This window comes from Sus scrofa, chromosome 1, assembly GCF_000003025.6.
Source record: "Sus scrofa isolate TJ Tabasco breed Duroc chromosome 1, Sscrofa11.1, whole genome shotgun sequence".
Lineage (NCBI taxonomy): Eukaryota > Metazoa > Chordata > Mammalia > Artiodactyla > Suidae > Sus > Sus scrofa.
The window spans coordinates 269,453,657-269,468,826 of NC_010443.5; the positions used below are offsets into that span (position 1 = coordinate 269,453,657).

At 54.1% G+C, this 15,170-nt stretch overlaps 2 protein-coding genes across 3 annotated transcripts; one reads left to right on the forward strand and one right to left on the reverse strand.

The window, feature by feature from the left end:
* On the reverse strand, positions 264-1,868 carry IER5L (immediate early response 5 like). Its single transcript, XM_005674588.3, has one exon. The coding sequence runs from the start codon at positions 1,652-1,654 to the stop codon at positions 443-445; it is 1,212 nt and encodes a 403-aa protein (XP_005674645.2). The 5' UTR covers positions 1,655-1,868; the 3' UTR covers positions 264-442.
* Positions 1,795-9,603, forward strand: LOC110256380. Of its 2 annotated transcripts, none has more exons than XM_021070004.1 (3): positions 1,795-2,271; positions 5,194-5,318; positions 9,143-9,603. In XM_021070004.1, the coding sequence occupies exons 1-3, from the start codon at positions 1,810-1,812 to the stop codon at positions 9,168-9,170; spliced, it is 615 nt and encodes a 204-aa protein (XP_020925663.1). In that variant the 5' UTR covers positions 1,795-1,809; the 3' UTR covers positions 9,171-9,603. The 2 variants fall into 2 exon arrangements, 1 of the variants encoding a protein (XP_020925663.1); XR_002337782.1 differs by lacking the exon at positions 1,795-2,271 and adding an exon at positions 4,468-5,019.

Below are 15,170 nucleotides of genomic sequence, written 5' to 3' on the forward strand. Positions count from 1 at the left end.
TCCTGGGTCTGACAACTGATTGGAATCGGCGTCCCGGGCCCCGCGCCCTCCTGCGCTGCGCCCCCGGCGCGCCCTGGCGGTCCGGGCGCCCTGCCTCGCCCCCGACTGCCCGGCACCTCCTCCGGGCAGCAGCCCTTCCTCACGTGGCTGGCTCCTCGCTAAACACCACTGCAATCACTACAATAAAAAGAAGAAAAGAGTAGGAGAAACACAAAGCATACTTAAATAGGCGCTTTTTCTCTCTGCAAAAATAAAGTCCAAGATCTTAGATTTCTTTTTTTTTATTTTACAATTTATAAAACATCAGCCGTTTCCTTCTGCTTGCCCCCAGCTCAGCCCCGAGTGGCCGGGCGCCTGTTCGTTCCCTCCTCTCGCCCCTTGGCCGAGTCTTTGTCTGGCCCCAGCCCCGCGGGTCCCCGGGTCCCCGTGCCCTCGGGGGTCCCTAGAAGGCGACAATGGCTCGAGTCCAGGCGCCGAGGCTGGCGAGCGCCTGCTTGGCGCACAGCTGCCCGTTGAGCGGCGGCGGCTGCTCGGAGGAGTCCGGCTGTCGGCTCACCAGCCCCGAGAAGCCCGAGCCAAAGATGGAGATCAAGTTTGAGATGTTGGACGCGTCCGGGGACGAGTCCGGGCAGAAGTCCTCGAAGCGGGCGCGCTTGCAGGGGGCAAACGTGGCGCCCCCGGGGGGCTCGGCCCCCAGGTCGCCTGCATCGTCGTCGTCGTCCTCCTCCTCCTGGCCAGGGTAATACTTGCGCTTGCAGCCGGCAGCGGACGCCAGGCCAGGTCCCGGGGCGCCCTGGCCACAGCAGGGGCAGTGGGCGGAGGCGCAGCAGTCCTGGTGCAAGTAACCGTTCTCCACCGTGGTCACCACGTGAGTGTCCAGGTCCAGCACAGTGGTCTGGCTGCTGCAGTGCACGCCGAAGTCCGAGGGGGCCGGGTACGCGCCCCGGTAGAAGCCGGGGGAGGAGGCGGGGGCCGGGGAGGCGGGCGGGGAGGCGGCGGCAGCGGCCTGAGGGGCGGCCCCTGGGGGCGCGGAGGGCGCGGAGCAGGCTGCCGAGGCGCGAGGGTCCCGCGGGCAGAGCGCGGCGGGCGCGGGCGGCGGCAGCGGCGCAGGACCCGGCTGCAGCGGCTCCAAGGGCTGCCCGCGGTGGGGCGCGCCGTGCGGCGGCTGGAGCGCGGCGCACCCGGGCAGCTCCGAGAGCGCCCCCGCGCCGCCCGCGGGCGCCCCGGCCGCCGCCGCGCAGCCCCTGGGCGCCGGGTGCTGGTGCTGGTGCAGCTGCTGCTGGAGGTGCAGCTGGTGGAGCTGGTGGAGCTGGTGCAGCTGATGCCGGGCGGCCGGTTCGCGCGCCTCCGCGTCCCCGCCGCCGCCAAGTTGGAGCGGGCCGAAGTCGGCCGCGCTGGCCGGCATGCCCGGCGCCGCGTACGCGAGGTGCTGGTGCTGGTGGTGGGGCGGCTGCTGCTGTTGCTGCTGTTGCTGCTGCTGGCGCCGGTAGAGCTCGGCGTAGCGCTCGCTCAGGTAGAGCTGGCGCGCGTTGCGGAGCACGTAGGACACCAGGAGGTTCTTGTGCAGCTTGATGCCGCCGCGCTGGGTCCGGGAGCTGTGGATCTTGCGCAGGGAGATGCTGATCAGGCTCTGGGCGTCCAGGGCGCACTCCATGCTCCCGCGGAGACGGCGGCGGCAGAGCAGCCGCGGCCGCTGCTGCTGCTAATGCTGCTGCTGTTTCGGCCTCCAGCCGGCCTCCGGGACGCGCCGGGCACGGGAAACGGAGCCCGGGTCAGCGGGTCGGCTGCGCTCTGAGAGGAGCCGCCACCATGCGCTGCGCGCCACCCGCAGGTTCGTGCTCCCCAGACGGCGCCAAAGCAATGAGCCTCGGCCGGCCCCGGCCCCAGCTATTTAGCTGGGCGTCCGGGCCCCGCCCCACACCTGGTGAACCAATAACAGTGCCCAGAACCTCCCGAGTGACAGACGCTGCCCGCCCCGGGGCCACTCGGCTGGCCAATCAGACCAAGGCGGTTCCTTTGTGCTATTCAAATACCGAACGGACCCCGGGCCTCCAACGCCGTCGCTGCCTCGAATGTTCTCCTGGAGCCGCCGCGCAGCGCGGGACTCGGAGCCGCTGGGGCCGCTGTCTGCGACGTGGGTCGCCTCGCACCCGCCACGTTGGAACCCGCAGCCGCCCTCGGCCTAGTTCCTGGGAGCCGGGGGTCGGCTCACCTGCGTGCTGCGGCGACGACTCCTCCCCCTTCCGCACGGCTGGGCCTCACCTGCGGCAGGTGCGCACGGCTCCCACTCCCGGCCACGCGGCACCTCCTATCTCACCTGCTGCCCCTGAGTGACCCGTGGGACCCAAGGCCTTTGCAAGAGACTAGTGGGGCTGCCGGCTTGACCTTTGAGGACCCTCTGGGGGGAAAGAGATTTCAAGGTACCCAAAGCCGCGGAGAATGTTGGGCCTGATGCCTTGACTTTTTGACGGAGAAGCCCCAGGGAATACTTGGGGAACGGCCTCCCACCCCCTTTGTCTGATGGGAGAAGCCAAAACCTGGTAAATTTTGGTCTCCGCTGGTGGAGGAGTCTTGAGAGTCTTGGGCCTCAAACAGCTGAGGTCTAAACGAGTTCTGAGAGCCGGCATCCGCTGTCCTAATCACCAGTTCTGTAACCTTTCCTTTCCTCTCTAACCAATAAGAATGACAATAGGGACTATTATGTGCCTAGAATGGGCAGGCCCCTGCCACAAACGCCCTGAATCCTTTCTGGGGACTGCTTGCAGAGCAGGGACAGTCTCAGAGCAGTGGGGTTGACTCGTGGGAAATCACACAGCTCCTAAAGGGCGGAGCTCAGATTCGGGCCAGGACTGTGAACTCCAGACAGGAGGCTGATACCATGGGCTGAGAAACTCACCTGCTTATCTTTTGTTGACAATGTTTTGCCTTTTTTTTTTTTTTTTTGGCAGAGCTTGAGGCCTATGGAAGTTCCTGGGGCAGGGATCAAACCTGCACACCACAGCGACCTGAGCTGCTGTAGTGACAATGCCAGGTCCTTAACCCACTGCACCACAAGGGAACTCCACAAGGGATGGGAGGAGGTCCCAGGAGCAAACTTCTTGTTGTTTCGCCCTCTCCTTGGGTCTGCTCTTCTCAGCATGCTCATCCCTTGGTGGCTGTGAAGGGACCCAGCCAGCCCATCCTGCACTCTCTGGCTCTCCCTTCAGTCTTAAGAATTCCCCAGGTTTCTCCGTTTCCTCAGCTTTTCAGCATCTACTCAGTGCCAGGCATCCAGGGTAAAAACAGATTTAAGGAGCACTTACCCCATTTTTTAGACAAAACTTGGGGCACTGAGAGCTGAAGGGACTTGCCTAAGGTCCCACAGCTCCAATCCAGTGCTCTGGTCTTTCCAGGCCATCCATGACCAATCTCGAACCGGTCTGAGCTTCTGGGATCAGAAACACCTCTTCTGCTCCCCCCACCCCCCAACCCAGAGGAGCCAGGATTGACATTTTAGAGAAACTGTGAGAAAGGGTGTCTTACTTCCATTCTATTGGTGATCTGATGATAGGAATCTGCAAGAGTGGAGGTTGTTTATGTGATAATACCTGTAAGAATAAAAATATACTGCTCCTAGCTTCCCTAGGGCCTGTCTTTTAAAATTTTTGGCTGTCATGTTTTTAATTAATTTATTTTTAGCCACACCAGAAGCGTGTGGAAGTTTCCGGGCCAGGCATCAAACCCGTGCCACAGGAGCAATCAGAGCCACAGCAGTGACGACAATACCAGATCCTTAACCTGCTGCACCACCAGGGAACTCCCTGAGAATTTTTTTTTTTAATGTCTGCACCTAAGGCATATGGAAGTTCCCATGCTAGGGGTCAAATTGCGGAGCCGCAGCTGCCAGCCTACGCCACAGCCACACCAGATCCAAGCTGAATCTGCGACCCCTACCATCGCAGCTTGTGGCAACGTCTGATCCTTAACTTGCTGAGCAAGGCCAGGAATCGAATCTGCATCCTCATGGATACTAGTTGGATTCTTAACCCCTGCACCACAGTGGGAACTCTGAGAATGTATTATTCCTGCTGATTTTGGACCTTCATTCTGTCCTTGCTCCGAATTGATTGGGGGGGAGGGACTAAGACTTTGAGTCTATGTGTCTTGCTCAAGGTCACTCAGCCAAGAGCTGGTGAAGGCAGGATTTGAACCTAAGTCTGTTTCTGGGACTGGAGCTCACTTGAGGTTCTCTGCAATCAGCACTTTCCTCTCCCCGCCATGGTCAGCCCTGTCTGCATGGCCCCACTCGTTGGGTCCTTCTCTCAGGGGCCTGTGCTCACTTGGTCTCCTTTCTTAAGATCTGAAAGGTAGACTGGGGAGGGGTCGAGGCGGGGGGGCCGCGCTCAGCAGTTGTCTAGCTTAATAAAAACCCTTGATCTTTTTTGGGGTGGCCTGGGGTGGGGGGGAGTTGCAGCTGTTGTAAGAAAACACTTGCTAAAGGAGGCAATGGAACAGCTGAGCTGCGTGGTGCCCTGAGAGCAGTGAAGGTTGCAGGCACACACAGTAGGAATTCACAAACATTTCTAGAATGGGCGGTCACACACAAGGCTTCTGTTCGGATGTTCGGTGGCTCAGAGCAGGTACTATAGGCTGTTCAGGGCGTCGAATGCATACATGTGTGTAAGAGTAGGCGTGTGCACGCGTGTGCAGGGGGGCAGGTCTGAGTGAGACAAGGCTTCTTGGGTGAAGGGCTGGCCTCATGGGTCTGGGCACTTGAGAAAGGCTGGCGCGCTCACCTTTCCCCCAGGAGCTGGGAGATTACATCTGGCCCTGAGTCACTGCTCCCTGGAGGAAGTTAATTAATGCCTAAATATTTACTGAGTGTCTGCGGGGACAGTGTGGAGCAGGGCACAGAACCTATCAGGACCTGGGCTCCTGTCAATTTCTAGGTGGTGTCAGCCTCACCTTGGAGTCGTGAACACCTTGAAGAGGCTACGCACGCTGGTGGCACCTTTTGGTCACCCAGCTCAGTGGTGGGAGGTATGCTAGGAAGGTTCCTGGTCTGCAGTGGGACTTGCCTGGTCGGCTTCCAGGGACTGGTTTGGGGAAGAGGATGCCGAGGCTAAAAGCTTCTTTGAGGGTCTTGTGTTGAGGGCATGGAGGGGGAGAGAAATTTCAAACTTATGTATTCATTCCTTTGTTTATTCACCCCAGAGATATGTCCAGAACCCTGCTCTGGAATCGCTGCAAATGGATCGGGGACAAGATGTGATCCTGCCCTCAGGAGGCCACGATTCAGAGGGAAGCAGACAGATAAGCAGACAGGATGATACCGAGCTGTAAGTCTGCCATCAGAAGCGTGAGGAGTGGGGTAGGGGGGTGGGGGCGGGGTGGAGGAGTTGGGGGAGGGGCCCCCAAAGCTGCCAGGAGACCAAGGAGGGGGAGGGGCCTTTTAGCACTCCAGACCTGGTGGCTGTAGGCACTGAATAAATACTTGTGGAAGAAATCGCTCGATCCGTGTAAGTATGCAGAAGAACGTTAGAATTGGAAGCACCCAAGGAGTTGGGCCGCCCTCCCCTCCAGGTTCCAGAAGGGTAAACTGAGGCCCAGAGAGGCGGAGGGATGTGTTGAGGGTGTCAGCCCGGAGCTGGGGCTGGAACCCAGCTGTCCCACTTCCCAGTCCGGTTCTGGCTGCCCCAGCTCCATGTCTCTAGGGCTTGGAGTGGGGGTTGCTCTGTGGGGAGTGAGATTTGGGACTGCGGGCAGCGGCAGAGAAGGCATGGGGCATGGCTGGCTGCAGGTCACTGCTGAGTTCCCTCTGAGGTTGCAGGGCCAGTGATGCTTGGACTCGGGAGCCCTGTGTTGCACCCCAAGAGGGCTGTTCTGTGGCTGATGGGCACTGGGGCTCTTGGCGGGGATTCCAGAGCTGGGGAATCCCCTCTCCTTCCCTGAAGAACCAGCCTCCTGTCCCTTTCCCAGACACAGGTTAATGACCTGTCTGTGTTTGCCCAGCATGGTCCTGGGCAACGGGCTTGGTGCCCGGGAAGACATCACGGCCCTTAAGTGGAATGTGGAAGATTGACAGCGGCCTGGCTTTTTGGAGCTCGTGTTCTGTGCCAGGCACGAGGCCGAATGCTTCCCCGGGTGGTCTCCTTGAAGCCCCACACCAAACTTTGAGGCAGGCTTGGCCGTAATCTCCATTTATGGATGAAGCCACTGAGGGACAGAGAGCTTGGGTAGCTTGCCTGGGGTCACACAGCAGGGAAAGAGAAGTAACTCTGATCCCAGGGCCCTGGGGAAGTGGGGGCACCGCGAGCAGCAGAAGAGGAAGGGAGACCCCCGCTCTTACTTTTGGATTCGTTGGCCTTTTGAACGAATTCTGTGCTTATCGATGGAATATGCAGAGAGGACAGATGTGATCTCTCGTCTGGGGTCTCTGCCCAAGCACCTGGCACAGGCTGGGTGCCCATTTGCTTGTTCATTCATTCATTTATTCATCTATTCATTCCCTCACTCAACGATCATGGACTAAATACTGGCCGAGGAGCAGGTGCTGTGCTAAGAACACCAGGCGGCTCTCACTGCCCGAGCAGGGCTGAGGATCCTTTTCATCTCTTAGGCCCACTCTGATTGATTGGTAGTGTCTGTCCGGAGCCTTGGTTTGGAAGGCATTTGCCTTGTGCTACAGTTGATTGGTGATGTCTGCCAAGGGCTCAGCTGGGAGCCTTCATGGCAAAGCTGCCGGGTAGCTGCCCCTGAGATGAGGATGGAGTGTCTGTTCATGGCTTTGGGCATCTGGGCTGGTCCAGCAGACGGCGCGGGGACTGGGGGGTCAGGAGAAGTGGGCTCTAGCCCCAGACTGGCCTGTTATCCTCAGGCAATGCCCCTTGCCTCTCTTGGGCCTCAGTTTCCTCATTTGTCTTCTTCCTCCAGGAGGTACTTACTGTGAGCATCAGATGACAAAAAAGTGCTTTGAAGAGTTGAGAGGATTAGTATTAAAATGAAATGGAAAATGTCCCCCCTCCCTCTGTTTTCCTTTCTCAAAATCCTGCCAGAAGCTGAGTGTGCTGGGCAGGCCAGAGTTAATCCTGGGCTGGCTGTGCGTGCGTGCGTGCGTGCGTGCGTGTGTGTGTGTGTGTGTGTGTATGTGGGTGGGTGGGGGGCGGCTCAGCGGTTCCTGGCTCCGAGTTGTTTTTATAACTCACTTAGTACAGACCTTTGTCCCCTCAACGGCCTCAGCTGGGAGTTTCTAAGCAGTGAGAAGCTCCTTGAATCTTAGGAACAGAATCTTAGAATTTTTTTTTTACATTTGAGTGGTGGGAGCTGGTGTGCGTGCCACCTGCCTCCTCCACCTCCCCACTCAGTGAAAAAACTGTAGGCCATGGTGCCAGACACAGAACTACGTTTAACACGGATTTTTTTTTTGGCTGTGCCTGTGGCATGCGGAAGTTCCTGGGCCAGGGATGGAACCCCAGCCACGGCAGTAACCTGAGCCATGGCAGTGACAACGCTGGATCCTCAACCCGCTGAGCCAGCAGGGAACTCCCAAATATGGGTTTTTTTTTTTCATGAACCCTCAAAACAATCTAGCAGGGTGGGCAGCACAATTATCCCCATTTTACAGATGGGGTAACGGAGGCCCAGAGAACGGAAGTTCTGGGGCCACACGTCTCCTGACCACTGCTGCCCTGTGGGTACCAGCCTCTGATTCAAGCAAGAGGAAGCTGGTCTCATCCATTCTTGATCGGCTGTGCCTTGTTCTTGCTCTTTTGTCCGTTCACCCATTTGCTCTGGTGTTCACGTCATCCTTTTGTTCTTTCACAACTATTAAGAGCCTACTATGTGCCGGGCTCTGCATCAGCTCCCAGACCCACACGGTCTCCACTCCTAAGGACTTTTCTTACATTCCAGACCAGATGGGAAACAAAGAAGACCTAAGTCAGTAGATAAACAAACAAGACTGCCGTGAGGGCGATAAAAGAAGTAAACGGGGCTTTGGGGTGGGGACTTGGGGCAGGGGAGTGCCCAGCCTTGCAGGCTTCCGGGGCAGAGGGTACCAAGCTCACAGCCCTTCCCCGGGGCCCAGGTCCCTGCTTCACTGGCCCCAACTCTCCAGCAATCTGTTCTGAGCTCAGGCGTCATTCCTGCCCCGCCTGCTCCCCACAAGTGGTGAATTTTTAATGCTGCTTACACGGAACAAAGCAGAGTTTTTGGTTTTGTTTTAAGAGCGTTTCTCAACAACAACAAAAAAATCATTTCTGAAGTGTGTGTTGAAGAGAGTGAGAAAGAGCCCAGGGAGTTCCAATCAGCTCTCCCCATCATCTCCTGAGCTCCTTTTAATTAAAGAAAATGCAAAATGTGGGGCTGGAGTTCCCGGGTGGCTTAGTAGGTTGGGGATCTGGCATTGTTACTGCTGTGGCTCTGATCACTGCTGTGGCTTGGGTTTGATTCCTGACCCCGGAGCTTCTGCATGCCACAGCCCACCCTCCCAACAACAGCAACGTGGTGCCACACAGGATCTCGGTCTGGACTTTGTGTTGGCAGAAGGGCACCTGGGAGGGTCCTCGACATCCATGTCCTCCGTGAGCCCCTTGGGGACCCAGGCCCCATCATTCCTTTTGTCATACAGATGAGGAAACCGAGGTGCAGAAGCAAGACGTGTCTGTGGCGTGTCCTCCCGCTAATAATGGTGGAGTGGGAGGCAGGAATCACATGGGTCCAATACTGCCTGCCCCATCACACACACGCACGCACGCACACACGCACGCACGCACACGCGCATGCGCTCAAGGCTAAGTGAGTTGCCTAAAGTTGCTGCTCTGGCTTCAGGAGGGGTGCAAATGAGGGAAGGAGCTCTGCTTGTGACACGAAAGGGGTGGGGAGGGGGGACGAGGAGAGAGGCAAACAGATTCGAGAGTGAAGCCTGGTGGTTTGTGCTGGGGGAAGGGGGCAGTTGGAGCCTTTGCCCAGAACTAATCCCAGGGTGTAGCAAAGTGGGTCTCGGCCTTGTGTCCTTAGTGATGGCTCCCCGTGCCCCCTCTGAGCCTATCCATTGAGCCCTTACTGTGTACTTGTCACCACCTTCTTGGCATGAGTCGTCTTGTTGACCCCTCGCGATAGAATCCATGACTGAGATACCTTCCTCATCGCGCCCACTTTACAGACGAGGAGGCCGAGGCCCAGAGAGGTGAACTGACTGGAATCTAGGCTGATTTGTCTCTTTGAACCCTGACACCGGGGGAAGCAGATGGCAGGAAGAAGGCGGCTTCCAGGACGGAGAGCTGAGGCTGGTGAACAACCTCGTGAACTTGTGAAACATTGATGCTGTTCTTGTCCATCTTTTCAGCCTAATTTCCTTGGTTTTCAAGGCTCAGGGTTGGGAGGGTGGTTTGCCCCAGCACTGCTGCTGTAGGGACAGCGATGGTCCCAGCGTGGAGCCTCATCTCCCTTTGTGCTGCCTCCTTGTGGCAGGGGCTCTCTTCAGGGCCTGGTGTCCTCCTTGGCAGTGAGGATGTTTTTGTCCCATTCATTTCTCATTCATTAGAAAAAGGCATGGGAGTTCCCACTGTGGCTCAGAGGGTTAAGAACCTGACTAGTGTCCATGAAGATGTGGGTTGATCCCTGGCCTCCTTCAGTAGGTTAAGGATCCAGGGTCACGGTAAGGTGCAGTGTAGATCTGACGTTGCTGTGGCCATGGTGCAGGTCAGCAGCTGCAGCTCCAATTCAACCCCTAGTGGGGGAACTTCCATATGCCACAGGTGCACACCTAAAAAGAAAAAAAAAAAAAAGAAAAAAAGAAAAACGGAATTATTTTTATAAAAGGTGTGAGTTGGGCTAGGCTCTGCTGCAGTAACAAATAATTCCTGAAACCTTAGGGACTTGATACTGCAAGTTTCTTTCTTTCTCACACTGCAGTCCAGTGGCTCAGACAGCTTTCCTCCAGGCTCCAGGCTCCTCCCATTGTCAGTTCCACCATGCCAGACTTTTTTGCTTTCAGCCTTGCACACCGGAGGTAGGAGGGAGTATGTGGATGATGCTGCAGGTTGTTTTATGGCGAAGTCTGAATTTGCATTCTTCCCTTCCATTGGCCAGTATGGAGTCACATGGTACCTACCTAGCTGCAAGGGAGGCTGGGAAATGTAGTCCTTGGATGCATGCAGGAGGCAAATGGCCTGGTTCAGTGACTACAGTAGCTTGGTCACTGATACAAAATCCTTGAAGAAAGCCAAAGGGGAGCTTGACCAATTTGTGGATCACAAAAATAAATTAAAAGGCTATTAACTGGGGGCAGGGTGGTGAGGGCTTCTCATCATATGGCTACCACAAAGAGTTAACAAGTCTGTCTCCTGCCCTAGACTATAAACTTCCTGTGGGCAGAGCCATATCTCTGTGCCCGGTACCTTATTTTGTCCCTCACAGATAACAGATGCCCAGTTTCTGCCTGTTCGGTGAACCATCACTGTCTGTGTGCAACAATCTTGGTGAACAACTGTTTTAGCTTTGCATGTATCAGATGTGGAGATACACACACACACACACACACACACACACACACACACACACATATATATTTTCAGGGCTGCACATGCAGCATATGGAATTTCCAGGCTGGAGGCTGAATCAGAGCTGCAGCTGCCAGCCTATGCCACAGCCACAGCAACACTGAATACTTAACCCCCTGAACAAGGCCAGGGGTTGGACCTATATCTTCATAGGTATTAGTCGGGTGTGTTACCACTGAGCCACAATGGGAACTCTTGACAAAAATATTTTTTAACATCAGTCTAGCATGGAAGTCCCTCTTGAAAAAAAAGAAAAAAAATCTAACCAGTCTTGCCCTTTCCTAGTGGTGAACACAGTTGTTTAAATCAACGAGTGTCAGTTCCCGTTGTGGTGCAGCGGGTAACAAATCCAACTAGGAACCATGAGTCTGTGGGTTCGATCCCTGGCCTCGCTCAGTGGGTTAAGGATCCGGCGTTGCCATGAACTGTGGTGTAGGTCGAAGATGTGTCTTGGATCCCTTATTGCTGTGGCTGTGGTGTAGGCCAGCGGCTGCAGCTCCGATTCCACCCCTAGCCCGGGAACCTCCATATGCCGTGGGTGTGGCCCTAAAAAGCAAAAAAAAAAAAAAAAAAAAGTGTCATTCATTGCTGATGCATTCATTGATTCTTTGATGAGTGGAGGGGTCGATTGATTCGTTTCTTCAGCAGGTATTTGTTGAGTACCTACTATGCGCCGGACCCTTTCAGGACAGGGGAGGGTGGGAGGGGACCACCGTTCCCCAGCAGCAGGCAGTGTACTCAGGAGGACGAGGCTCGCGCAGGGTGATGAAATCAGACACCGTTTCATTCTTGGGAACCACAGCTGAAAACCATGCACCGAATTTAATTTATTCTAAGGCACCCACGCCCCGCCCTGCCCCCTCCATACCGACACCTCTGAGATTGGGGCGGGTCTCACCATTGCTAACATCTTAGATTTGATGAAGTCTGGATATCTTACTCACTGAACTTATGAACATTTATAAGGCACATTATCTGACATGCCCATCACCCCATACTTAGTGCCTAGTTCTGTCCCCATATGCTGATACAGGCAGCCTATCTGGTGTTTTCCGAGTCACGGGGAAGGGATGGGAACCATGAGCTGGAGAACCGAGTCCACACTGGGCACGCACTGGTTCCCAGAGTGGGACTTTCACACACCCCGTCAGGCAGCTGGTTGTATGGTCCCCAGTTCACAAAGGAAGAGGCCAAAGCTTTCCTAGGATCCCTCAGTGGAAGCGCTGGGGTTCCAACCATCGCTGTCCTATTCCACATTCTGAATCATCCCCCCACCCCGTGCAGACGCCCACCTGAGATGCAGTCATCAGCCCGACTTCCAGATCAGGACACTGAGGGGTGCAGAGCTCACCAGATTTGCTGGTGTTTCTTGAGTCGGAAAGTGGCAGAGCGGGGAGCTTCGAACTCAAGTGTTTCCTTCCCCAGACACCAAATGCTCTGGGACTCTACTCGCCTGCCTTTGGCTTCCTCGTGGTTTTGAAAAGGCGGCTGGACAGACTGAGGAATCATCCTGAGACCAGTCCTTGAAGCTAGTCTGAGCCCCTCCTCCATCGCCAGGGGTCTGTCTGCGTGAGGGTGCTAATGCAGCCCACAGGGGGCTCAAGACAGCCAGCCAGCCTTGCTTACAGCTCCGGAGGGCCCTTGATAAGGGGAGGAGATTCCTGTAGTGAACATTTTAGTGGGACTTTTAAGCAATTTTGGAAATTCGATGGTTAACAGAGTGTGTATAACACGCATTGGGCTTTGTGGTGAAATTCCTGACATAGGTTCCAACTCTTCTCCATCCAGGAACAGACCTGGGGTTTGAGTGGCCTCGGCTCCACCCCCCAGCTCCAGCACTGGCAACCCCGCTCTGTCCCTGGGCAGCGTGGGACATAACCTGAGTCCAAAGGCAACCAGAGCAGGGTTTAGGTATGGTTAAGTTAGAGCAAAGCTCCGGACTTTTGTTCCTGTGAGGTAGCAATTTTCACCAGTCGCATTTTACAGACAAGAAAACCCAGGCTAAGACGAGTAGGACAGATTGGCCTGTTGTTCAGCAGTTCTTCAAGCCCCTCCTTCTTGAGGCAGAATAGATTTTCCCAACCCACTGACTTTCACCTTGGCCACATGACCTACTCTGCCCAGTGGACTGTGGGTAGGAGAGACAGGATGCCTCTTCAGAGGAGGCCTGAGGAGATGTTGCATGCTTCTGCCCTACGTCTTGCATGTTTGTGATCTGGCACAACAAACATATCCCAATTAGATTCTGACCCCAAAGAATGTGAAGACACACAGGACACACCTGAGCCCAGCTCACAGCTTGGAGCCAAGTTCAACTGACCCAAAGCCTGAAACACAACTACTTAGTTGAGTCCAGCCTAGACCAACCAATTGCAATCAACTTACAGACTAATGAGAATACGTGTTTGTGTAAGAAGTTAGTGAGAATTTGAGGCTGTTTGTTAAACAGCATCATTATGGCAAAAACTGACTACTACATAATGTTAAGTGACTTGATTAAGGTCAGACAGCTAATGAGTGGAAGAGCCAGGAACTAGAATTTTGGCCTCCTTATACTCCCTACCCACTGCTTATCTGGAGGCTTCAGGTAAAGGCCGCCAGTAATGCGAACGGAATTGGGATTGAGGGTTCTCTGTAGGCATTAGAGACTTTCTGTACCTTGCTTTCATTATCTGTCCACTGGAAAGAGTAAGCCCAGTGGATACTGATGCATCTTTGGTACTCTTGGAATTTCATCATCATATATCTCAAGTTTGGAGACGAAGAGTTTTTGGAAAGAAAATTGTGTATTAGCAGCCCATCTTTTGTAGGAACACTTGGCAAGACAACTAGACAGAAATTTCTCCCCTAAGTGAGGGTTTTTTGATGGGTAAGCCAACTTTCTGGTAAAAGAATCTCTTTTTAGGGAATTAATATCTTTTCAGTATATTTATGGATATGAATTTTCCTTTGAGTATTGCTTGGGCTGCACCCTATAAGTTTTAGTATTCAATGCTCTCATTTTCTTTCTTTTCTTCCTTTCCCCTTTTTTTTTTTTTTTTTTTTGGTTTTTCTAGGGCTGCACCCATGGCATATGGAGGTTCCCAGGCTAGCTGTCAAATAGGAGCTGCAGCTGCCGGCCTCCACCACAGCCACAGGAATGCCAGATTCGAGCTGTATCTGTGACCTACACTACAGCTCACAGCAACACCAGATCCTTAACCCACTGAGTGAGACCATGGATCAAACCCATGTCCTCATGCATTCTAGTCGGGTTGAGTTCATTACCGCTGAGCCACAATAAGAACTCCTCATTTTATTTCATATCCAAATAGTATGAAATGTCTAAGTAGTATGTAATTCCCTTGTGAGCTCCCTCTCTTTTTTTTTTGGCCACACTTGCAGCATATGGAAGTTCCTGGGCCAGGGATCAAATCTGAGCTGCAGCTGCGACCTACACCACAGCTGCGGCAAGGCCAGATCCTTCATCCACTGTGCCAGGCTGGGGATCAAACTCACACTGCTCTGGAGACCATGATAGATCCTTAAACTGCTATGCCGTAGTGGGAACTCCTTGAGTTCCCTCTTTATCTCAAGGGTTATCTGGAAAAGAGTTTTCAAATTTCTACATTAGGTTAAAAAAAACCCTATTAATTGAATTTAAAAATTTTATTTCACTGGGTCGAGAATGTTTTACTTTGGAATTTGTTGAAATCGTCCTTGTGCCTGAATACCATGATTGGTATGTGGGATTATTACCTTCAAAAGTGCATGTTTTTGATGGCTCCAGATACCTGCAAATACCTGCCATCCAGGTAAAAGTAATGGAACACCCCACCCCACCCCAACTCCTCCTTGGTATCCTATACAGATGACTAAAGATTGGATGCATGTGTTTTAAGAGAAAACTCCCCAAGGTCCAGCCCAGCCAGGTGTCTGTTCTGTTGGTGACTTTGGGCTCCACCTCTTCCTCTAAAGAGATGGGTTTTGTTGGTTGGCTCCTGCAGCGTTTGTTACAACAAACATGAATGAATCCTGCAAACAGGAGGTCCAAGTGGAAGAAGCAGTTAATTAATATTTGACTCCTGCTGGGCCCGTTCGGGGGTGGGGAGCGGAGGCTGATTTTCAGTTTTCTGGTTTATTCACTTTTCTGCTTTCCCCTCTGCTAATTACTGCATCAAGCTCTCTTCTTGGCTGATAAAACTTGCATTTGAAAAATTAACCTGGGAGGTACTGGATGAATACTTGGTCACCATGAATTTTTCACAGATAGAACAATCCTCCAACTTCTTGCCCAGTTTCCGGGCCATTTCCGAGGCTATGGCAGAGGTCAAGGCCATTGCCTCATTGCTGTGGCCAGTTGCTGGTTGAGTGTGTGGAATAACAGGGCCTGTCATTTACCTGCAGGGCTTTCGCCCTTGCTAGACACTCAGGTGCCCCATCTCCCCATCTTCATAGCTCTGCCAGGGGGGTGGGACATACACTCCCCCATTTCCCAGGTAAGGAAACTGAGACTCACACAGGTGCAGCGAGTGGTTCTCAAACCTGGCTGTGCCTCAGAACCAGCGGGGCTCGCTAATGATGCAGAATCTTGGGAGGGGGAGGGCGACCACCCTGTCTCTTAGGCGAGTCTATCCACCCCAGACGCCC